The sequence below is a fragment of the Lingula anatina genome, chromosome 6, assembly GCF_051362555.1.
Source record: "Lingula anatina isolate TDL-2025a chromosome 6, LinAna3.0, whole genome shotgun sequence".
Classification (NCBI taxonomy): Eukaryota; Metazoa; Brachiopoda; class Lingulata; order Lingulida; family Lingulidae; genus Lingula; species Lingula anatina.
This window is the reverse complement of record NC_141772.1, coordinates 12,112,875-12,139,023: the sequence shown is the minus strand read 5'-3', so window position 1 is coordinate 12,139,023 and position 26,149 is coordinate 12,112,875. Positions and strand designations below refer to the sequence as shown.

The 26,149-nt window shown below is 38.1% G+C and overlaps 1 protein-coding gene across 1 annotated transcript; it reads right to left on the bottom strand.

The window, feature by feature from the left end:
• Positions 1–227: 227 nt before the first annotated feature.
• On the bottom strand, positions 228–25,568 carry LOC106179497 (uncharacterized). Its single transcript, XM_013563156.2, has 31 exons — positions 25,345–25,568; positions 22,041–22,170; positions 21,410–21,501; positions 18,747–19,417; positions 18,283–18,414; positions 17,861–18,004; positions 17,421–17,642; positions 16,891–17,074; positions 16,350–16,475; positions 14,461–14,651; positions 13,864–14,097; positions 13,339–13,587; positions 12,866–13,010; positions 10,800–11,007; positions 10,295–10,448; positions 9,884–10,004; positions 9,182–9,355; positions 8,449–8,645; positions 7,832–8,176; positions 7,393–7,545; positions 6,714–7,062; positions 6,103–6,376; positions 5,641–5,812; positions 4,957–5,167; positions 4,436–4,608; positions 3,698–3,850; positions 3,231–3,453; positions 2,963–3,074; positions 2,612–2,661; positions 2,119–2,388; positions 228–1,729 (listed from the first exon to the last, which is right to left on the bottom strand). The coding sequence occupies exons 1-31, from the start codon at positions 25,400–25,402 to the stop codon at positions 1,620–1,622; spliced, it is 6,027 nt and encodes a 2,008-aa protein (XP_013418610.2). The 5' UTR covers positions 25,403–25,568; the 3' UTR covers positions 228–1,619.
• Positions 25,569–26,149: the final 581 nt, after the last annotated feature.

Here is a 26,149-nt window from a genome sequence, read left to right as displayed (position 1 = left end):
TGTGTTAATTTGACTTGTTTTATCCTATGATGCTATAAGTCCTTGTTTACAAAATGCTTTCAGATCAATCGATAGCTTGGCACATTTGACACCCATATCACAGAAAACAGATCATCTCACATAATGATATTACTGTCTTACCACCCGCTATTACTCATAGTGTAGTGTAATGGAATTATAGTATATGCCCCTCAATGGTAAATAATTAAGAAGATACAGTCGGTTGCTACGTCAAAATAAATTTATTATGTCATATTGAAATACACCGAGAACAATTTTGGCAATATTTAACTCACATGTGTCTCTTTAACGGCTTGAGATGTTGTAAACCATTTCCGAATTTAATACACTTAGGAAAAAAATCACACTGTATCTATGTATACATATATATGTGCAAAATATGTTAATAATTAGGTGCAGCTCCTCGGCAATTTCAACGAAACGCAAACTGATATGGTGTTAAACTAACGTACTAAGACAGCAATTTACAAGGGAAATGTATACAAAAATAACTTTAAGTAAGGCATTTAGAAAAGTTCATGTCACATTTATTTATGAATGCTTTAAAAAGCCTGCTGGCACTTGGAGAAATCAGCTTTCCAATCTTATCACACAGTTAAAGCGAAACTGTCGCCACATATGCTAAAAGTTTTATATTCAACAAAGACTGTTTGAGAATGAAGACGAGTAATTAGCATTTAGATGCACTAAAATCGATTATCACAAAAAGACCCGCAAATTAAATCCATCGGACGATTCCAGAATACTCACGCCAGTTTGTTTCCAAGTCATCCATATAATGGTAAACATGATATTATGTTTCTAAACCATGGTCAAGCAATGTGCTATTGAATCAGCAGATGAAGAGAAAAGAAACACAAGTAAAAAGCGTTTGATAAAGTCATGGCTACAGCTCTCTACGTCTACGTTAAGCAGGACACATAACTAGTAAAAGTGAAAGGTACGAAATGCTCCAGCGGACGGACGGGAAATCCATAAGGCACTCATAGGAGTATGGGACTCAGTCGGGCGGCATAGAAAACCGAAAACAAAACTTGTACTAATGCATAGTTGTCGGTTGTGATCACATGTGCAATAGTGTAGTTTAGAACATGAAATAAAACAACCATAAATCAAAAAGACTTGGATATATATTACAGATATACTACTAAAGGACTGAAACACTAAGGGTTTTAGTTCAATAATAAATACAAAACAATAAAAAGTAAATATGGCCAAACATTCATAAAAAAAAAAAAAAATAGAACAGACGTTTTGCTGACGACAAATTGTCATCTGTCGAGTTTAAACCAATGCAAAATGCAATAATAAGTACACCAATTCAAGCGCGTTTATCTTCTGTTGGGCACGTTGGGTCAGCATGTATCTTTCGTATTAAGTAATATCCTATCAATTTACAATTATTCAGAATAGCTTTTCCAGAATAAGTTTGTCTCTAAATCACAGCCCGAGAAACGAAATCCCAAATCACAGTTCTTTTTTTGTTTTGTTTGTTGCTGTTCAGCATAGATATATACAAATGTATAATACGGATAATAAGCGTCCTCTGGCACTCATTTCAAATGACAAACGATATGCTCCCCTTACGGTAAAGTGATTTAATGTTCGTTCCAGAGGGCAATGGCAGCGCTGGCCAGGGAGGTTTCGTCGTTCTGTTGAGCGTCTCTCTCACTGGCTGAGGCCCATTTCATCACACCGGCACACGATACTGAAATATAAACAAATAAATAATTAATTAAATACACAAATGAATGAATAAGACGTTTAATGCATGAAAATGTGGAAAATCGTACTGTATATTTTCTTTAACGACTGATGATTCATAATTGGGAGTCAGAAAATAAACCAAGTTATTATAAATCTATTTTGCACGCTCATGATGAAATAATTTTGTTCTATAATTATTCGAATTGAAAAGCACAGAAGAATAAATCGAATCTCTGTTCTCAGTAATAAGTCAAACAAAAAGACCAAAATACTTTAATTTAGTAGGAACGGTAAATATAATACACTCAGAATTACATTACATGAATGAACAAATTAATAAATAAATGAATAAATCGAATTTTACAGAACAAAAAATAGACGTCCACCTACCCCCATATAGCACTCCACCATAAGTCGTCCCCGAAGTTGAGAACAGGTTTTGTGTAGTATCAGCAGCCAAGTCGAGTGCGTAAGGTACCCCGATGACGTGAACGGCGTCATTGCTGGAGGAAGCTGCATTATACTCTTCGTCAGATACTGCCTCCCAGGTGTCACCACTGTCGTCACTACGCAGGTACGTGCGTAGCTCGCGGTCTAGTCCATAGAGGGAGCCAGTGGAGTTTAGTTGTAAAAGGATGTTTGAAACGATATTGTCCATGCCTAAAACAAAGAAATTAAGCAATCGTTATTAGACAGTGGGTGAGCCTTTTCCAAGCACTTCAGTTGGCCTTTACCCATAACATAATAAAAAGTTTAAATGTTTACCAAAAGAAATAAGAGAGCGTTAGCCTAGATTGCAATTATATATGACTATATATCATTACTTCAGCGCTGATACACTTAAACGTTAGGATAAACATTAAACATGTTCTTGGAAACTCACACGTCCATCCAGCGCCAGCATCTTCAGACCTTGAGCAGTATACACCGGCACTGAAACAAACCACAAACAAGCCTTTACACAAAGCATGCCACCATGTAACATGTATTTATATTATCATAAATCTGCATTTAATCTAGTTACAATATAAAGAAACTTATTACAAAAAGTTGAAAAAGAAAAATAAATTTACAATAAAGGACTCCACCTGATATTTAGTATACATGTATGTGTAGATGTTCCGGTTGTCTTTATAGTATAAAAACGATAAAATTTTCCTGATAAGCGGCTAAACTGATAAGCTGCCTTAGAATGTTTCATCGTCTCAAAGTCTTACAAGTGGAAGCTACTTACTCGACTCCAACCATCGTGCACACGAAAATGGTACCGTCAATTTGAGACACAAGGTAGCCGCGTTGAAACGACGGTTTAATAGCAGAGTTTACTCCCTGGCACTCTTCTAAGTCTAAAATAGTACATATCAATTTTTTTCTTAATATCTTTATTATACGGGTGAAATTTATCACTGTTACAAAGGCACATAACTGAAAACAAATCAAGATACGAAGAATAATCAAAATTGTCAAAATTAGAAAAAGGTTTACGAGACACTGGCACTTACCATTTATAGTAAACACACTCGACTGCGGCGCACTGCAGCCATACAGCTCCACCCTGAGAGCCGAGTGGTTATTGCTGCTGCTCACAGGTATAATGCGGATATATCTCCCCGTGACGCTAGGGTAGACGGGGACGTAGAATACGTCGTCAGTCGTGGCGGGTGTCGGCGACCAACCTGAAATGGCCTCTTGGTCTGCACTTCCGTTTACATTTACAACAAAGTACTGGAAGAAAGCAGAAAGCAGTTTTGTTACTTCAGCGTTTGGTCGTTTTTTGTTGAATACGTGATTTGAATAGCATGCCAATTTTAGCTTGCAGAATATGTAACTGACAACAAACCCTATTTATTAAAAAGCTTTTGCTTAAACTGAAATGCTCAGTTGGTGCTACATTTGAAATAAATCTGCTTATTTCGTAGAAATTAAGAACAAAAAGAACAAAAAAAAAAATGCAAAAGTGACGCCTTACCTTTGTAAGCCCTGTGTTTTCATCCATGACGTCATACCATACCAATCCCTCATAACTGTATTGTAAAGTAAATGTGGTGACGTAGCTTGAGGCGTCATCGCCGTCCGTCTGTATGGCTAGGCCTGTCAGTTTGGTGTTATTTATCAGTGCGACCTGAAATTATTTTAAAAATCCAAAATACGCGAATCTACTTTGAGTGTACGTTAGGGACCATTCATAATAAGCTATGCCGACCTTACTTATGCGCACTAACTCTTGCTGTGTGCAATCAGATTAACAGGTGTATAATGTCGGCTTTAGGTCTCAGATTCTTCTATCATCACAAACCAGGGGCGGATTTAGTCAAATTTTCAAGTTTACATTGACGGGTATCTAATTTTTCTGTCGGAAGACGGTCAAAAATGAGGGATGGCGCAACAAAGATTATTTGGAAGACTGTCAGAAAATATCTCCGGATTCGCCACTGCAAACTAATATTTCATAACACTCACGGACACATTTCGATGCCAACCTAGCAACTTCCTCAGTCTTCACTGAAGTCATTAGATGTCGTTTGTGTCACCAGTGGAAAACGTTGTAAAATGAAAGGTTGTGACAAAAACCATCTGAGACCTTAAATCATTCCCAAACTGATGAACTCATTTCAACATGATAGCTTCAAGTTTCCCGCATTCAGTATATACTGCAGTCCGTTCTCTACATTCAGTATATATCATGTTCCGCAAACTCCATACAAACCTGTAAGTAATCCCCAGCATCGTTGGAACCGTTACAGCTCCTGAAAGCAGGCCTCCAGGCGGTATTGGACCCCAGTCTGGCATCCGTGGGTACTTGGTTGGGCAGAGAGGAAGAAGCCGTGATCTGACAGTCTGCAATGGCGCCACTTTCCATGCCCAAGGGGAGGAAACACTCTAAGAGTATAGAAAAAATCGGCATTTTCATTTTGGTCGCAAGATACATAACTTCTGTGACGTATGCATGAATGTGTTTAAATGACGCTTCGTTTTTATTATTCTAATTGCAGGAGCTGGAAATATTATGTACAAGCCTTCAGGGAAAGTTTGCTTGTAGAAATACGATTAATACAATACAATCGGAATTGCTTTCATTATAACAGGAACAAGAAGATATATCCCAAGTAACCCAAACTATAAGAAAATCTATTTAATTTCGCTCTTATCATCAGCTTTTCAACAGTACCATGCACAGCCATTTAGAAAACACAGGGCATACTTATTTAAATGAAGCATTAATTTTACCTGGTACAAAAAAGTCAAACTCCACATCCACACTGGACGTGTCCTGCCAAACCAGGTCGTACACTGGCGTAGAATGGTCCTCATACTGTACGCTGACGTCAGCAGGAATAACAACGTGAACAGTCCGCGTCCCCTTAGCCAATACCTTGTTAGGATCCAACGTGATGTTGAAAACCAGATCATTCACGTCGTTGAACAACAGACGATCCCACTGTAATAAAAAACTATGTTTGATATAAAGATAGTATTAAAGAAAAAAAGTGCTCCAACTCCATATGGATATATCGGCTAAAGTATAAATGAGAAATGACTGGTTTTATGCTTCTATCTTTGTAGCGATCGACAGGAAGGTTATGTTTTTCCCTTATTAGTTTGTTAGTTAACAGCCTTACTCTTATGGATATGGACGGATTTTGGTGAAATTGGTCAGAAATGGGTAAACCGATTACATTGGGTGGTGCTCAATCTATTGTATAATTAATTGTTTTATTAATTAATAAAGATAATCGAGTTCCTTACATGTCTGAGGTCTGCGCTCCCTGTGACTCGGTGCTTTTCTAGATTGCAGTAGACTATATAAGACTATCTAGATTGCAGTAGACTGTATAAGCAAGTTCGTATCAAATTTAACCCTTTCAACTCCTGACATTACTTAAAGAATTGAATTTTTTACAATTCACGTACGTGTACGAAGGTCATCTCTCCATGGTTGTAAGTGACAGACGGTTCCCTTCCACTCCATGACGACAAGACCACGGACGAGGCGCTCATCGTCTGCAGTACCAGGGTGACATTGCTGGCCTCAGCGGTGGAGTTGTCGAAGTGCGACAAACGGGCGTACAGTTGTATTTGATCGCTGAAAGAGAAACGTTTGGCCTAGAGCCTGAATATTTGACAGCAATGGTGGATCACAGAGATAACGTACAGTTCTTTTCTGGATCGGTATATTTTGCGAGTATTACCAAAATTCTCCTCCCACATTGTTTTTTTAATATTAAAATGAAATTGTAAAGTTTATTGAACATTTTTTTTTGGATTTTATACTTAAACTTAATTATTATACTTTCATCATCATTATTATAAAAGGGATTCACTTGCATATATACACATAACTAAAACAATATACATGTGGCTAACGGTGCTTACCCTGGGTTCAGCTCGTAGGAATCATTAATGGGGCTGATCCAGTGTGTGAGGTCCAAAATCGGCACCTCGGCACCATGGTGAATCGGCGTAACGGAGCCGTTCACGGAGGTGGATTTCTCCCCTTGTAGGCCGTACGTTGCCTCTACTGTGAACTCCATGTTTGACATGTGCGTGTTGTTCGCGTGATCAGTAAGCTCAAGTTCAAAGGTCAACTGAAGGACGTTGTCTAGGGGATCTTCTTTACGCCATCTTTGCTCGTAGCGTTTGCTGGAACCTGAGGAAAGATGTTAAAAGAGATTCTCAATTCTGTCTAAATTCAATGTATCTTTTGGACAATTCACATTAGTTGCGAACAGTCAAATCGAAATCTAAATACAATGAGGAACCTTGTGACAGAACGCTCATGGTGAAAAATGTTCATGCCCCTTCTACATGTGTAACCATACTGTGCCGCCCCAAAGCTTTTGTATAAGCTACGTAATATAACTGATAAAGTGAGCAACAGAAGTAATCCATTTTTTCAGAAATAAAGCAAACAAGCATATTCCCCAGTACATATATTACCTCAGAATAGGCCTACATAAATCTCTCCTTATTCATCAACAACCTACCAGCATTCATTAAAATCCCGAGGTCTACGACCATCGTGTCTATCTGTGACGTAGAGTGCGTGGAGCTGTTGACGGCCGTAAAGTTATACCTATGCCCACACACGATGTTACTCCCAAAGTACGTCCACCAAGCACCGCGCAATGTCAACTGCGCCTCGCCGTCAATGATAGGAGTGCGGATGGTCACGGTCATCGCCGTGGTCGTGTCGTCCAGGGTGATGTTCAGCTGCCATTGGTGCCTCTCACGGATGTTCATCGTGGCACTGGCGTTCTGGACCTCAGAGTCGTCGGCGGGCCGGGAGGCTGTGTCGTTTGGAGTGACGAGTGCTAGAGAGGCGTTACCTAGTGTCTGAAAGTGAGACACGCACATGTACTTTTAAGTGTTATCGGTTTCGATATATCATATTAATAGTTACATAATGTCGAAAAAAGTACCTTGACTTTGATAGAATTCAAAGCACATGCAAAAGTTAAAGTATGCTGATACTGACTGAGTTTAAGATTCATAAGACCATTACGTTGAAAAATCAAATATAAAAGAAATGTGTAGTTTTCCTAATGCTCAATGTTGAAGATGAATCTTCTTTGCGCAATGCAGGATTGGCACCAATGCGCATATTTACTTGATAATGTGCTGCATATGTACAATTATACATATGGAGAACCAAGAAAAACTTACCTCTTCAGGTATTAACGTCTCAGTGACCGGCACCATGATCTGACCCACCCAGAGTTTAGTATTGTCCACTTTCAAGCTGGCTCCTACGCACAGGGAGTGACCGGCGCTCACAGGGGCATCATGGGGGACACTGACCACGGCCTCGACCCTCACCTATGAGGAGCAATAAGGAATTGCGCAATTTGAATGAATAGCATTATTACAGTTAAAATGATAAATCCAACACAACCCACAAGAGCCATTAAATTGAAAATATCCTTCTCACAACTGAACCCCCCCCCCCACACTTTTTTTTTTGAAACAGTTATTTTCATCCCTAATGCATTGCATACATGATACGAAACCTACGAGTACAGATTGAAAACAGTAATCACGAATGCATATAAAGTGCTTGGTTAAAAGTGATAAAAAAATAGAATAACAGGACATTATGCCGCACCATATTCTCAGGGGCCTCAATGTCGCCAGTCTGCTTGTAGTTGTCCAACAATCCAAGCCACAGTGTCCCCTGGTCATTATGCCCATCCACAAAATTAGACGAATAATTCCTCGCTTGATACGAGTCGTTGAAACAGGGCAAATGATGACCACTTGACACAGCACGGACGTCACAGATCTCCATCATGGTGGCATCGGTGTCGTTGCAAGGGGCGTAGATCTCCACCGTGTACTCGCCAATGGTGCCAGGAGGGACGTAGATGTCCAGCTCGAAGACGGCACCGGCACCTTTGACGATTGACGTTGCTGTGGTCTGTTTTTTGAAGTTCACCACTGGTGTGACAGTCTTTGAAAAAAAGAAACATTTACAGGGATGTTATATGTTAGAATAGTATGAAGGTTCTCTGAGTATGATATGCTACTGCTTTGGTGCAATTAACACACAGCAGTGCTGGTAAATTTAAGGATCCTGCTATCATTTTCAACACTATGTGAAAGACATATTTCAGTTCTGTCGCCTTAAAAATCGTACATTACAAGCCCTTTCATTCTTCATTTTTAATGGTTACGTCTACAGTAATTTCACTTAAAATATGAAAGAAATGCACATGTACGTACAATATCCGGTCTGTCGTTAATCAGGTAGTAAAATGGCGTCTGATCAAGCCACAGACGTCTTCCGCCGGCAGAGACAGCAGCCGCCAGGTAATGCTCCGTGGCATTATCCGTGTCACTGACGTTCTCTGCCAGCTTGGCCACGATGCGTGTGTGTACGGTGTAGCTTTCTCTTGTGTCATGGCCTATAGGCTCCGCCCCTGTAACGAAAAAGGCGTAAAGAGTGTAGATTTTACAAGCGGAGCGATAAAGCGCATTAATTATAGAAATGACGAAAAGGACATACTAACAAATCCAATGATCGAATAATTGCTTGTATTAGAAATCTGTATTCGACCTGAATTATCAATACATCGTGGGGGTACAATGTAGTTCACACGTGGGCACACGTGTATATTAAAATTGCTGTCTATCATGGAACAGCGCATTCAAATCCGACATTTTGCCGAATCTTTATTCAGTTTTTTTAATTAAATTTATTTAGACAGTGATCGATATGGTCGGTTTTGTTCCGAAATCTGTTCTCTTCTTAATAAAAGGTCTCGTTTCGTACTGTTCTGGGAACAAACAGATATATTTTAAAACAGTAGTTATGACATTAAGATGAAATATGTTACCATGGCCCCTGTGTATACCTTTCAAACATTCAAAATAAAAACCAGTTTTGCCCAGGTTTTACTTTAAAACAATGCCTTTTGCAGCTCAAATGTGCCTGATGCAATGCAATCTATCTTACCAACGTTTGTCAGTCCCTGTAGAGTTTGGTAGACGCGGTCAATTCGCTGGTCGTCCTGGTAGTCTTCTACTACATAGTCTGACTTTTTAATGCCGCATGGGCTGATGTCGCGGCCTTTACTGATGTACTCCACACGACATACTGCGATGGAGGAGTTTGGGGATATGGCTTCCACTGAAAAGTAAAGCATAGATAATAATGATTTTTTTCCTTCAAAATTGTAGTTGAGTAGATAATCAATTTTAGGTATCACATAACATATTTTCTATAACTAGTATCTGAATGTCAGGACTATCAATTTTTCCGTTGGTTTAAGGTTCTACTGATGCTTCACTGCAAACACTCAATCATAGCAGCGGGATCAATTCACAGTCAAAACATTGTTGTGTTTTGAACACATTTATATGCTGCATAGTACATCACAGCGTTATGATTGGATTATTACTACCCATTTGTAGTGATAGGATGAGCATCAACAAAGTGATGCTCACTGGCGTCACAAATGACAGGAAGAAGAGTCATTGAAATTTGATAGCAACATTATGTATAACGAACCGAAAAAGCAATTGGATCATATGCTCGTTTAATTAAGCATACTCGTCAAATTTGGAAAGATAGAAAAGCTTCAAACAGAATCGCATATGGATTTAAATTCTCTGGCAAATCCAGCGTTTTGATTGGTCCGTTGCCACGTGACCCTACCTATGTAATTGGCTACCGAGGCCGGTGGTAGTGCCATGGAAACATCAAACTCAACGACACCTCCAGGATACGTGTACACGTTACCGCTCTCAACAGTCAGGTTGACCTCCGGACCGATAGCCTGTCAGAAAATTAGAATACTTATTTAAGACCACAAGTGAAGGAAAACGCTGCCATTTTGTTTATCTAGAAAGAATTTGGATTATTCAGGAGGAGTGTAATAGTTTAATAGATCATGAACAATTATTAATTGGGCAGTGAACATATGAATGTTGTTCGGGAACCGGCAGTGGTCTATCAGTCCGTAATAATAATAATAATAATAATAATGATAATAACAACAACAACAACAACAACAACAACAACAATAATAATAATAATAATTTACAAAGAATCAAATTTGCATGTTACCGAAGAAGCAATCTGCGGTTCATCCTCGGTGTATGTGAGAGAAGCCCGGGCGACCCACAGTTTGTCCTTGGCATAGCGCACAGAGGCGTCAACGTAGAACTCGGTCCCGTTGGTCAGGTTTGTCTTGTCGGTCCAGTCCACAACCACTTCCATTCTGAAAAACAGGCGTTATGATCTAAAGTTATGACCCCTGTATCAAGTTTAAGACGGAGCGTGTTTTTCGGAAACCAATTTGCCTGTCTTAAGTACAAATGATATAATCGTTACATAATAAAATATAATTAATTTTCTCGATATTGTGCAACTTGCCCTTTACATATATATGGGTTTCTTTGAAATTAAAATACTCTATAGTTCTAGAATTACTCTATATTTATTTTAGAAATAAAAAGAATGCCATTTGTCGCCCATGATGGCAAACTATGCATGATGACACTTAATTAAAAAATGATAAGAATACAACAAGTTTGTAAAACACGAGCGTTACCATGGTGAGGGTATATACCTGATGACGCTTTCATTTCTTGTCCAAACATAGTCCTGCTTTCCGACGTTCGTAACCATGCCAAAGGTTGCCACGGCCCGGTCATTGATTTCGGGCAGCGTTGTTGACTGTAACGTTATAGGCACCTGGGTCTTATTTAAACAGGCGAAGTTGTTCCCAACATGGATAATGGAGACCCGGCATATGTCAACCAGTGGGATATTCGAATCTAGAAAATAAGAGACACGTCCACAAATATTAGACTTGTGTATGGGGTTGCTTTTCGATATTGATGTTCTAGATCATCTTTTAAATTGCGTTTATTAATCTGTGGCTTGCAGATACACAAAAATAGTGTATGATTGCTTTGCAATGTCTTGGTGTAAGATATCTATAATAATATTTACGTGAGTTTTACTGTTCATGTATTGAGGCAGTGAATGACATATCGAATATATTGTGTGCGCCATATAGTGCCAAAAGAAAAAACTTCCAAAGTGCTTTTTTCATTTGTTATCACTTTGTGTATCTAGTAAGTGTGCATCAGTTTGTTGTCAGCCTTGTCCATAAAGAATTCTGTATAAACATAATGCACTACAGTAAAACGTCAATATCTAAAATAAATGTGAAATAAGTGACAAATTACAGTTGTTTTATAGTCAAGTGTACGAAAATAAAAAATGCTGGTAGCTTGTGGTGTTTTTAATTTTTTTATTTTTCATTCTCAGAAAAAAATCAGATTGATTTTCAGATAATTATTTATATAAATCGTGCTATATATTTAAGTTAATATCTTAAGCAAAACATGGGCACATTGCGATATACTTTCCTTCGTGTAGTTGTTGCCGATTGTACTTTATACATGAAGAATTGAGCTGGGAATGTTTTCTATAAGCTCCCGTACAAGAAAGTATGGAGTGCACATTCAAGGTTTGTACGCTCTATGTGTAAGTATTTTAACAGATCAGAGCAAGAACTAATTCATTCCCATAGAAAAGAGATTTCAGATCCTCAGCGTTTTATAGTCTACTGGATTCATTAGTCAAATTACAGAAGATGCACTAAAAGCAAAAAGACAGTGTCTGTGTTGACACAGACTATCAACGCAAAGTTGCTCCTTTTGTTGACAGATTACCCACCATGATTATATGTCAGTCTAAGGACACATGTACCCAGTATATCATTTTACCTGGAAATGATTATGTTCAATGATATCGATTCACAGAAAGCTAGTATTCATGATGACCGACTGTTTTCAATGCGGCATTCATTCCGGCAGGATGTGCCTCACTGTTACAACGATCTGAACTTCGAAAGTTCAATATGCATTGTGTTCAAACCCAATACGTTCTCGACGATAACACCACTTTCTATGCAATTAGCCTAAAAGAAGACAATCACGTTTGCATCTAGCATATTGATATCTAATAGGATGAAACCTATCCCCCATCATCCTATATAAACATGGTCAATAAAAAGGCAATTGGAACCCCTCATTCGCACATATATTCGATTGCATTTGAAATAAATCAGGCACGCGCCCCGTCATCAAAGTGAATTGTATACATATTTCATGGAGTTGGAGATATACCAAAAGTATTATATATCTCATTTAAAGTGTTTGCTGACACCACTCCTGGCTATTCTTCTTTTTTAATAACTTAGCGCATAACCCACACAAATGGTTGGGGTAATACAGTACATGCACATCACATTTGATAAGAAGCGGTTTTGTACAATTTTTGGACACATAATAGTTTTGACACTATTAACTGTGCACACAAACACGAAAACAAAACATTACAGTCGTGACAGCGTTTTTTAAAAAAATTATTTCGGGTGTGTGATTGTATATATGTACACAGCTGCAGTTAGAGAGTATACACGAGATACTACATCATCATTGCATCGCTGGTACAAACAACGAATCACGTGCTCTTGTATTCGCACTTTTAAATACGCTCTCACGCCCATCTACAAGCAAACGCCACGCGTATACAATGTGTAAATGCATAATTATAAGAACAAACATGTGTGCGTGTGAGACTTTGTAAATATTTCGTAGGCACCAGCGCGTGTGCACTTACCATTTGCCAGAGGCACGATGAACTCCACGCTCATTGGGTTCCAGTAGGTCACAGTAGGTAGATACATCTCCAGGTGATAGACAACCGAGGCATTGGTATACATGTTGGTGTCTGGCATCATGTTTTTGAATTCAAGTTGCGGCGCCTAGAAACATAAATGCACTATTAGTTAGACGGCATTATCCATCAATAAAGCAGAAAATGAAAATGAAACAATAAACATGGACAAAGGATTTCGAGGGGACCAGCATTTAGAAAGCTAGAGGAGGCATCTTTAATCTGGTAATAAAATACTAACAAGATTACTCACTATTAGAATGTAAATATTTTAATCTAACTTTGATCCCTCTAATTTGCGTTGTTGTGAATTATACAAATTTCAAATTTAATTTGAAAAGGGTGACGCACACGGCTATACACCCGTACTCGTGTGCACACATTTTAAGAAGTTGAACTTTTATTAACTGGCATACCTTGGTTCCCGTGTAAGTCGGCGGCGTCTCCAGCACCCGGATTGCGTTGTTTCCGACCCAAATCGTATTGTCGCCGTAGTTGACGCCAACTGTCACGTGCAGAGTGTCGTTATGGGTGATGGCCGTAGTGTTCAGTAGGGTCACGGCAATCTCCACCATGATGGTATTGTCTTCGTCCGCGCTCTTCTGGCCGGTGTTACTGATCGCGCCGAAGTCGAGGAAAATCAGATCGTACATCTCGTTCGAGTCCTGAAATGGAATTTTTAAATGTTAGGAGTGATCGGAGGAAGAATTCATTTTAATGGTTAGTAATAAGTGAAATATGGGTTTATGTGATTACTTTTATCACAGAGTTATCATTGTCTTCATCTCACCACTACTATTGAATGTTAATGTTTTTAAAGTAATAGAAAATAATAATCTATTCAAACATGACATTCGATCAGTACCGATTCGACAATGTTTTAATTATCCATTAACTACTGCATTCTACTTTGACATTGGAGTTCAGTAAACTTCACTAACCGCTGAGTAATACTCCGGGAAGGGCAGCTTGAAGCAAGGATAGTTGAACCCATAGTACTTCACTTGAACTCGGCACCCGGACATGAAAGCGGTGTCGTTGTACGGAAGTCCCACCTCAACAGAGTATCTTTGGTTCGTGCTGGAAGGAAGGGTCATGTTTAACAGGAAGGACGCTTGACCACCAATTACCACTTCCGGTGTGACGGTTTCCAGATTAAACGCGGGCGAAACGGTCTGAAAGTATACCACAAAAATAATAAAATAGGCAAGATTAAAAAACACTGTTTAACCACTTTCCTACGTCTTTGAAAAAGGCCTACTGTGGAAAATATAGCAAATTTGTTACACACAAGGCATAGGCATATTTTTAATTTATGAGAATAACTGAGCATCGACTTATTCTGAGGTATACAGTGAAAAAAAAACAAGTTGGTTGAAAAATACGTATCCTAGTCGTAATATGGGGTTCATTATATATCATATATATTCGGTACATCTTAAGGATTTGTTAAAATTATTTTACAGTAAAATGATACATGTATATATAGTTAATTTTTGCTATTTGAAGCATTGATCCAACAAAAGACCCGTGCTCACCAAATTGGACAGTTGCTCTTCTACTACTTGCAAGGCCATCAGTGCACTCCATATGGCATATTCGTCAAGCTGCACCGATACACCCAAAGACAGGTTCGAGCCGAGACTGACGTCACTGGTGTTCATCAAAGTTGCCGCTATCTCCAGCCGTATGGTGTTGGAGCTATCGTCTGTGTTACCCGTACGGAAACCTAATACAAAAAATCATTGTGCAATTGCAATTGCAGGATTGAGGTTAACTTCTTATTTTAGTCAACTCAGAATACCAAAGTCCTTTTGAGAATTGTTTCCTAAAGATAAAACTACCATCTTATTATAAACTCATTTTCTCGGTCTGGGTTTTGCATTTTTTAAAGAATTTGGAGAATTGACGTTAAATTCGAAATATGATCAGGTCAGAATACCTAAGTCACTTTGAGTGTTGTTTCATGAAAATAGAACTACCATCTTATTATTTATCCATTTTTTTTCCAATTTTGCAGTTTGTTTCGAATTTGCATTCTTATTATCATTTTATCATACAATTACTTTGCTGAGAGCTCGTTCCACTTGCTACATTATTGCTTAATGTGATAAATAAAGCAGAATACGGACAATAGAAAATATTGCTTTTGTTAACGTATGAAAAACAAAAAATGCCTCTATCTCCAATGCTAAACGCTTCCCATTGTTCAGAACCTGCCTGGCAGTCATAAACCGTTTCTTTTTCATCATTAGTATAATGACATCGATATTTCATTTTTTGTGTGTTTGCATGTTCCTGTTGAAACGATATACGGACAATCGATTCGGCAACAGGCTGTGTTTTTATCACGCTCCAGCAATAAGAAACGTATCTGTATATGCTAAGGTGTACAGTGTGTTTTATAACAATTTTATAATCCAAAATATAGAATGTTTCTCAGAATATATGAGTTCTCTATAAGGTGTTTTTTAAAAATAGGCGAACATCTTTTAAGAGGTCTTAAAAGATAAAGGGAACCGATATTCAAATTGTAGAGAACTTGGTCAGGAATGCACTATGAATTTTGCGTCAAAACACACTTGAAATAAATATGACGTGAAGCTACCAAAAAGAAAGTTCATCTGTCTTGTTACAAAAAAAAAAAAAAAAAAAAAAAAAATACAAAATACAAAATGGCGTGTTGAGTAGCAAAGCAATCGACTTTCTTGACTTATTTGAAATTGGATGAAAATCATCACCATCTACAAATATTCATCGCTTAACAAAACTAAATTATTCATAGCATTCTGCGCACACAAATCGATCCTTCCACTTCGGTCGCCATGATACGCCCGACGTCAAACATATTTCACAATGGGACGTTCGATACTTGGCCTCTGCTATGCCTTCCAATAGACAAAACTATACTTAGGTAATCAATTAACAAGGCTCTCTTTGGTCATTAACCAGCGTCATGTTTTGAGTTCGTGGATGGATTAAATGCAAGTTTAAATGTGTCTTTTGATAATAAATGGCTCCCACAAATAAAGAGTTAATTTCTGAAATCTCAAAGGGTTTGGGGTTTTTAGCATCAGAGGTCTGTTTCCTAAAAATGATAAGGAACCCGACGTGTGTAATTAGGAGTATGTAACTTCTGAAGTTTTTAATTAATGGTAAACTTTGAACTGCCAAATTTATTGTACGAGAGGCCTTGACACAGAGATTTCTCTATGATGAAATGTTTATGATATCATGTTTAATACTGGAGCAGAGGCGTTCGATGCTGTATGATAACTAAGAAATTAATAGGTAAGCACAAAAGATCATCTAACTTTCTCGAACAAAACATTACGATAAAAAACATATCTGAAATAACCACAAAGCAAACCCCTAGCTTAACTTAAAACTAAGGCTTTTCACGGGTGTTTTAAAAACTTTGCATTACCTGCGTTGACAATCTCCCCGAGGTTCAGGGTCCCGATGGAGTTGACGGGATCCTCGGCGGTACTGCTGTCAGAGCGAAGGTAGGACAAGTTCTCCATAGCCTTGGTCAGGCAGGAGTAACTGTCACCTATAAAGATGTATTAAATATATATATACACACATGTAGAAAATATTAAGGTATTCATATAAAATATAATCTGTAGATTCGCCGTGTAACTTAAATATTTTAGTGCTCAACAGGTCTATTGTTTTTGTTATTTTCATCATTATTTTTTTTAACTTAGCAGTCCGTTAGCACGAAAAATAAATCATATATTCATTTCATTCCCGTTTTCGATATATGCACATTAACTCTTAAAGTTCTTATTTCTGAAATGTATATCTATCATTTCGAATTACATACGTATACGTAAATATGTACAAACTGAATATATGAAATATATACTGGCTAAGCGCTTATTATTGTGCGTGACTATGTACAGTGTATGTTTGTGTAGCAGCGCACGAGTTTTCCGTGGGAAACGGAACGTGGTTCATCTTACCAGCAGATGCTATACTGATCCGGCAAATCGACATGGTGGCCGTAGTGTTCAGAGGAGCATAGACGTCCACCGTGACATTAGTATAGAGGTCAAAGATTGTCATGTCCAGGGTCCAGAGTCCTGTTTGACCTTTGTACAGTTGAGATGGACCGGTCAGCCAGAACTTTGGCGCCAATGAACTATTCTGGAATCGACAGTTCGAAAAGATAATTAACAGAGAGCGCTTTTTATGGTAATTGATAATTACGTTCACATGCAGTGTCTTCAAAATATAGATTACTTATTTGTAAAGAAGCACATGAAAAACCACCCGTTGTCAATAATGGCCAGTGTGATAACTCGGCAAAAATTAACATTTTAGTTAATTTGGCCAAAAAGATTTTAACTGTTACACTTTTAAACCAGTTGTTTTTTCTTTTAAATTTAGCAGAAAAATATTCTTGGAAAATTGCTCTCCAGAGTATCTCACTTCTAAATGAGATACCCGTCCCCTGTTTTGCTTTATTGCCATAAACTCATCCAAGGCGTACCTTAGCATTGTCCACAACGGCGGTGAAAGTGGCTTGGCTGACCCAGGCTGAACTACCATACTCCACGCCGCTGCTGACCCAGTATGAGGCACCGCTGGTGAAGTTGGCATTGTTAAGGACGATGGCCTCAAACTCCATTTCGATTTTGCTATTATCAGCCGAATTCCCTCCGTCAGTACCATTATTTGAGACCGTACCCAGATCCACATAGACCCTTTCGAACTGAAAAAATATTCAAGGAAATTGGTCTCACGTGTACGACAATTGCTTTTTTGTACGCGATTATTGGCTAAAGTGCATTATGTTTTTGTACTTAAAGCTTTGTAATGCAGATTAACATTACATGTGACATCATCATAACACTTCAACATGTGACGTCATATTAACCTAACAGCTGCATAAACGAATGACATGAATTCAAATAAAGACTCAAGACGGACCTTCCAGTCATTGAACTTGGACTCTTTGTGAATGGTCAGCTGGTTGACGTCTAGGTCAGCAAAGTTACTGCCCACTGAGGTGATGGTGGGCGCACATAAGGATAGCATGGCGGAATCATTGCCAACTGACGTGTACAGCTCCACCTAGCGGGAAAAGAAACGATTATTTGATGTTACTAAATGGTGATTAAAAGAAGCGTTATACTTGACCTTGATAACGGAAAATGAATGAAATTTGGCTATATATATAGTATTTCAACATCACTTTATCCTCTCCGTATTCAGAAATTCTTGGCCCCCATGATCCATTCTCTCTTCCTTGAAAATGATATTTTATACTGAATCTTGCTTAAATGTTGACACCTGATTTTTAAGTTCATAGAACTTAATGAAAGTAATGAAAACACAATGTCTGTCTGCACCTTAATGTTGGTCGAGATCTCGTGCATCCAGATGGTCAGTTTAAATGGAATGACGTCACCAACTCTAATCTCGTCTACATTTGTCCAGTTCCCTGTTTTCTCCAATGAAATGGTCATTTCAGTTGGGAATCCCTGAAACAGTGCATATTGTAAAATTAACATTTGCAAATGAAATGTTGCCAAAGCTTACCATCAATAGATGGTTTTTGTATAACAGTTTGACACCGAGTGCTTAGAACATATTTTGTGATCCTAAGTCTTAATAAAAAGAGATAGTATTACATCTTATATATCTATATTCCTATCTAAAGATGGTATCCAAACACCTTCAAAGTGTAAATATTTGGATCTTTCCTACTGACAAACACTGCCAACAATCATTTGCATGTAGTCATTTTTTTGCTTAAGGACGTGGAAGCCAACAAGCACACGGAAGAATATGAGGTCTTGATTGACAGACTTACCGCTGATCGTTTTCGCCTGCTGTGAGGTACGTTTGCCTCGTCGGTGGACCTCTCCTGTCGTCTTTTGGGCTTTGATGCCTCAAGAGACAACTCTTTCTCTCCCGGCACGACAACATTTTTCAGCTCATTAGAAAGCCCTTCTTGAACCTGTGGGTCCTTCAGCCAATCCTCTGGTTCTGCTGCGGCACCACTAAGGGATTCCGATTCTGGCCCTTCCATGACTTGTTTTAATTGGTCAATTAGTTCCCCTACCCCAGCGCTGACGTACTCAGCGGCAGACTCCACCTTTTCATACACTGGGTTTTTCTTCGGGATTGCCTTCAAGAAGACATACGCTTTGGTTTCGTTTCTTTGAGCAACGCCATGCCTCTGCGCGAATTTGTCCACTGGGTTTCTGGCACCAACGACCAACTTGCGCTCTCGCGAGATTTTGCGATCAGCGGTGGGAGAGTACAGGATTTCCCCAGTGTTTTGGTTGATAGTGAAGAGGCCGTCTTCATTGCCGCTAAGGATGGAATAAAAGATCTTTGCACATGGGCAGTCCTGAGATTTGCTATAGCACTGACTGATGTCGCCGTCTGCGGCCTTGACCTCTTTTATCTCGACCTCTTTGTCAGGGTCAATGACGATGTCGTATCTGTTCTGCTCAAAAAGCGGGGCGTGGTTGTTTACTGAAATTTTAAAAAATATATGTGGGTGACATGTTAGTTAATACTATGTAAATGTGCACCTGACATAATTATATACAATACGAGGTCTAGTTCAACAGGGTGTCAAATTTTCTAAACATACCCCAACTCATGATCAAAATACGTGTGCTCACAGTCCCTACTTTTCAAATAATGTACGCTGTTGTTTTCTTTTCTTTCTTTTTTGGTTGACTGAAGTGACTACCGGCATTCCTATCATATCCCTGTGCACAAAAAGATAAACCTGTACAGAACCTAGAAGCCATATAAAAAGGCATCAGTAATATTAGCCTACGTATCGGCGAAAAATAATCACTTATTTCAACACAATGTTTTTTCGATTTAATTATTTTGAATAACTAAAATGTCATTTGTTGAACAAACAGATCAATTTGGCAACATTTTCAGACTATGACTGTCAATGAATCTCTCTAAATTGACACTAACAAACATCATTTTCATTTCACGGTCATTTTCTGCCTCATTTACACAGTCGCGTTTTGCATAACGTTCCCATTGTGTGGCGAGGCCTCGTTTTTGTAGTCATCAAATCGTACGTTAACTGTATATAACTAGAATTAGGAATGAGGCCACCGTGAACACGACAGCTAATGTGTCTCGAGGGAGAACTACACTCAGTAAAGCGAAATGATAAACTTGTCATTTGTCACTCTGATACTTCGATTAATAATTCTGTCAGTATTTGTAGCACTCCAGTGTCGGTCGATGCGAGCCCCACTACATTGTGTACGCGAACCAAGTTAGGTCACCGAATGAACGGTATCTACACAGATACTGAGTACTCATTCTAAATAGCCTGCTTCCAATGAAGTGACTATCCCAGGGGCGCCAAAGCAGTATTCTTGAATTCTATAAGTTGTCTCTGAGGTATAGACACGAGCGTTCCAGTATTGTGACTCTGAAATGCTCTGCTTTGTACCAAACTACAGGTCATGAATGTTTAATCTACCAGTATTAGATAGTTAAGATTCGTGTAAATTTATAAATTATCCCCAGTGGTAACAATAGCACGGGCGTTGGGATAAGAGTCTGTATGTATTTGCTTCCCATTCCACTGTATATTATAAATGTGTGTGTGTGTGTGTGTGTGTCTGTGTGTGTGTGCATGTATGTGTGAGTGAGTGAGATATTTCATTATTTCTTTATCTACCTGTACTTTTTGTTTGAGGTTTCACAATTAACAAATAAATAAATTCATATTAAAATCATGGTGCAACTGCAGTGTCAATCTTTCCGTCATTATCTGATATTTCTAAATATTTAAAAGTGTCAGAACTGGTGACAGTAGCTTTCTGTAGTAAAAATTCAGGCTGCTAAATTCACGTCCGTGTGAGCAGGCAAGCTTACTCGCGGACGGGAGTGTACTGGGTAAACAAGGAGGACGATTGTTTAAATCAAAACCATCAGTATAGTGAAAAAAAAGCTATGCCTATGCCATGTTATACAACAAATCAATTATATACAACGAATATGACGAATTGTAAATTTTAGATACATTGTACGAGTAAGTGACCGTCTGAAACTGTGATGTGCAACTTAAATGAATACTATTCAAGTATTAGTGTGGTAATTGGCCTAACTATTGATTTTAATATTATAGATAATTCAGAATAGCCGACATAATAATAGAGTGCATGGTAATCAATCATCTCCGATTAAAACCCTTTTCGAGATGAAAACTTTGATGTGCTCAACCTGTGACACAGGAATATATAGGATCGTTTTTCCAGTTTTACCTGCCTTTAATTTAACATCCATATTCTACATTAAGACAAGAACTGCGGCCTATATAATCCCTGTATTATTGCTGTTGGTATTTATTTAGTATTTTACCTGTCATAACACCGATGGCTGTTAATTGTCTCAACTATATATTGATAGAAAAATAAACTAAGCACACGAACACACACACACACACACACACACACACACAGAGAGAGAGAGAGAGCATACCTGGCGTGTCACAAGTTACGCCGGCCCAGCATGGTTCACACGTACAACGGTTCTCCTCACAAATACCGTGTTCACAGCTTACAGCGCGGGTGCTGAAATAGAATTATAAGCATTCATTACATCGCAGAAAAGAGAATGGTCTTTAATGAAATAAGAAACAAGTGAGACTGAAAAAATGATTTGTTTTGTTGGTGATTTCCACAGGTCTCTTATTCCCTGTTAAAAAAATTAATCCCTACAAGAATATGGTCAGATCCGTAGTCGGCGTGATTGTCCTAATGAACGAACCGTCGTTATTTGAAAAAAAAAAAGTATTTTCGGTAAAAAAAAACAGGACTCTGGTGTACACTGACCACTATAAAGACTGGCCAAGTGGTGTAATATATCGCACGCTAATTTACTAAAGAATTTGGGGCTCAAACCCGTATATTCACGTTCGTGATTGAAGACAGTGAAAAGCACAACGAAGCCAAGCTGGGAACTCTTCTGGCTTAGGGACATATAACAAAATGATTCTATATAAAAATGGTATAATTTTATCGCATACATAACTACTAATAACACAAAGAGAATTGGGCCTCTCGCCGCACGGTCCAGCCCCTTCACAATTTAAAAGGTTAAATTTCCTTACTTTTTACATAAGAGTTCTCTGGTTTTACACTGCTTCTTTCCGTCCACTTCCACACAGTCATACTCTTCTTCACCGCAGTTCTCTAACACATCCACCTGACAAAGGCTGTCGTCAGGATTGCTGGATATAGCTGAAATAACATTAATGATAAAATTATTAAAACATAGAAACTAAAGGGTTGAAGTTGCACGTAAGCTGGGTTAGAATAAAAGTTACAAATTTACCAATAAAATGTATACATGAAACTAAGGATATACAATAAGACCAAAATGAGTTCGAAAATAGGTAATGCACAGACCTCTAAAAGTGTGACAAATAACAAAGATAAAATGCACGATTTAAATACAAAAATGCTATTATATCATGGAAACATGGAATATGGATAGGATTTTTTTATTGTTGACAGTATTGCAAAAATTGTTTACAAGTATCAAGGCGTCAAGAATATAAAAGCTGACTGTAGGAAGAAGACAGCAAGAAACAGTCTGCCCCTACAAAGAAATAGAGACTGCGCGTCGAAACAAAAACGCCCAACAGATAGGAATATAAAAACAGAGAGAATTTGTTTTAAAGATGGTTAATCAAAAGGATATCGTTTTTCCTTTTTTTATGTCTATACTTTGTGAAGTAAGCGGGTGTTTCTTTGAGGAAAAAGTAGCAACTTATTCCGCTTTTTCTTCGGACTTATTCCCAATGCAACTATCGTTCTACGGAGATCGATCCAACTCCGCAAGATTCTCGCTGAATGCAATCAGATCAACAGACTAACATGCCTTCTCCTGGCGGAGAGGAGAAAACGGGAAAACCGGTGGTTATAGGAGTACAAGGGGAGGCGTGTTAATCTGTTAATCTAATTGCGTTAAGCAAGAGTCCCCCGGAATTGGATCGACCTATGTAGAACGAGAGTTTCATTCATTATTTGATTCTAATTCAGCTTCTGGCGAAATAAAAATGAACTTCCCCTTAAGTATATCGCATGATATTCAGTTGAATCTTTTTCTAAGATGAAATCTATCCATTTTTTATTATGCTTTTCTGGAAGTACGTGCTTTGAATATAGCTTTCTATTCATTTTTTTTTTTTTGCATTATTTATCGCTTTCTCCATTTTCGCAAAAAAAAATTGCTCGTGCAATATTGATTTTAGTTAATCCTTTTTTCGTTTTATAGTATGGGCGATCCATGGGTGTCATTGCGCCTATATATGGTGATTGAATGGCTAATTGAATCGATATCCCGTTTTGTAAAAGAAGTAATTAATTATTTAACAATAGTCAAGTATACTGTTTCCAGTGCTACTCAACCTTTATTTTATCAATAATCTATTACCGTGCGTTCTATATTTCTTCGTAGTTTTGTTTCATTTCTAGTTTCCAAAAGCTTCCGAACAATTGATAAAAAACGTATAAAAATTGGAATTTGCTTTGGACTACCATCGGAAAAAATATAGATGTGGCTTGTTTACCAAAGTAATCGAACTCAGACCCAGGCCCGGGATTGCGTTGAAGAAAAAGTGTAGATCTAAACTAATTATGTATCGTGATTTGGGGTTTTTTAATTGTCAAAGAATAACACAGCGGGTCTTTCAATAAAAATTCTACAACGTTCACATACAGTGTGTTGTGTTACAGAAAGGTTAAAAAAATGCTGAGCTAGGTTGATTAGTATGCCGAGCCACGGTCTTTCTTCGAAATTCAAAAGTTGAGAAAACGTTAATAGGTCGAAAAATTTGTTGAACACTCCTTACGAGAATTGGTAGAATATATCCATCTATTTTCGTTTAGGGAATACGTAAAATTCACAAGAAAATAGAGAAAAAGTGTCCGTTATTGGCTTTCTAAGGGAAGGGAGCGTCGACATACTCCCGTTTTAATTAGCTCTATCGACCATTTGCAGAGAATCTAATATGACTATAGGAGTATATGTTTGCATCATAGTGCATTGTTTGCATTGCTGCAGCACGGATATATGCGCTGACCTCACTGCTGGTAGCATGCACAACAGTCATTTTCTTTGTACACGGAGGCAAAGAGTGTAGAAAATAAATAATCATAATAAGTTTCTCACTCTCTAACTTTTTTATATAAAAGAGAGAACCTTCACCTTACTAACGTATCGATTACCGATTTGGCTATTATTGTTATCCCGAAAATGCGTGGTCATCAAACGTTTTTGGATTCAACTTACACTTACTGCCATAGCCTTGATTTTTCGTTACTTTTACCAAATGAAAATGAATCCAATGTGATTTTTTTTCATATTTCTTTGAAGAGGAAATAAAATGTGATCAATATTTCCTAAAAAAATGGAAATCGTGATAAAGTGATGTCCTCTTTTCCCGTCCAAAGCATTGCATGGTGTAAATTGATTTTGTGGCAGGAACTGTCTGATTTTACATATTGAAAAAAGATGTGATAATCACAAAAATATTAACTTCAGGCTTGAGAGTTTTGCCAAGTGTTCGATTTTACTTTTTTATATAAAAAATGCAAATACTGTTTGTTTGCATCCTGCCCTTTCTTTTATCGCCGTGTATCGAACTTCTATATATTTCCTCTGCTTCGTCAGGACGATAAACAATGCAGCTCTTTTGTTTTCGAATCTTTTTATAAACAGTATCAATGACATCAGAGAAGAACAAATGATTCAAACACACTTCATCGAACGCAAACCGGAAATCAATACAACATAATCAATATCGGCTGACAGCCGAAGTAGAAAATTCAAACCTATCGGACCACTTTTTCAAATCTTGCCATTTTTGTCAAATACCTAGCTTCATTGCTACAAAGTTATCCGTTATTTATCTGATAATTTATAATGCACTCGAATAGAGTATTAATTGAACGTAGAAATCACGAATTAGAGCCTACAACAAATAAAATTCAGACACCAAAAAAATCCAATTTTGCTGCATCTCTTTTCAGTTGGTATTTCCGATGTTTTTCTTTTCTTAGAAAATAAGTAGATCATTTGATTGAGTATTTAAAAAATACGACTATGCCTTGTTATGAAGAAAATCTCAGGACTAAATGGTATACATGTTGCGAGCAGATGGAAAATTTCACCTCGCAGGCTGATCTGGTAGATGTACATGTAACCTCCTAACGACAAGTGCTCAACAGGGTTCTGTTTCTGTCTTTAGACATCAGTGGTAGTTTTTCCATCAATTATAGAGGAAGCGATAGAGAGCAGGTTCCTGTACGTTAGGGAAAGTTAGTCGTTTACCGTAGGCCCACCATAGAAGGTAATCAATATCGAACGTGGTACCAAAACTGTCCTGCCATTTCATTCATTTAACTTACCTGTACTGACAGCTAGTAGCGTGACAGCTACTAAGAACGTTGACATCCGCAGAAGCATCCTTCTTTGAATAAGTATCCAGTCAGCGATAATTCGGCAGACGGTCTTTTTACCAAGGGCGCAAAAACGTAATGGCTGCTTGTGTCCGCTCCAATGTCGTCTGCCTGTCACAGCGCGGGGTTCACGCTCACCGCCAAGGCGCGCAGTGCAATAATTGTTCCTCGTTTACCGTTATTGACAAACCTGCATTTACATATGCTAGAGCGCGATGGAGGATCTATCGATTCCCGATTGGGCTGCGTTTGAAACGCTGATATGATATTTGACAAATAATGTGTAAGTTTTCCGCGGGAACAATACTTCAGATATTGATTCTCTATGTGTCACCATGCGGGGTATATGCTTGGCTATGTTGAATTAGAGAAAAAAAAATGAAAATGGCGGTTGGGGAGGATCTGTTGGCATAGATCTTTCAGTCTCTTTCCGTAATCATTATGATGTACATATTATGTAAATTCTGTCACTTAACAATTGGATTTTTAAGCTTTTTTAAAAATCTAAACGTGTGGAAAAAAGCTATTATGTCTCTCTATCTACGTGTTTGTTATTTTCTAATTAATAGAAAATATCCTTGAAAAGCAAAAGATCTATTTATCTTGATTTAAGTAGGCGCTGGAAAAAAACGTAAGAAAGATACGGATGTTCAGCAATTAAGAAAAAAACTTGCCCCAGATTTCTCAAACGATCAATAAATCTGACAAAAGCGTTACAGGGTTTCTCAAAGTGATACCAGGTTTGATTTAAGAT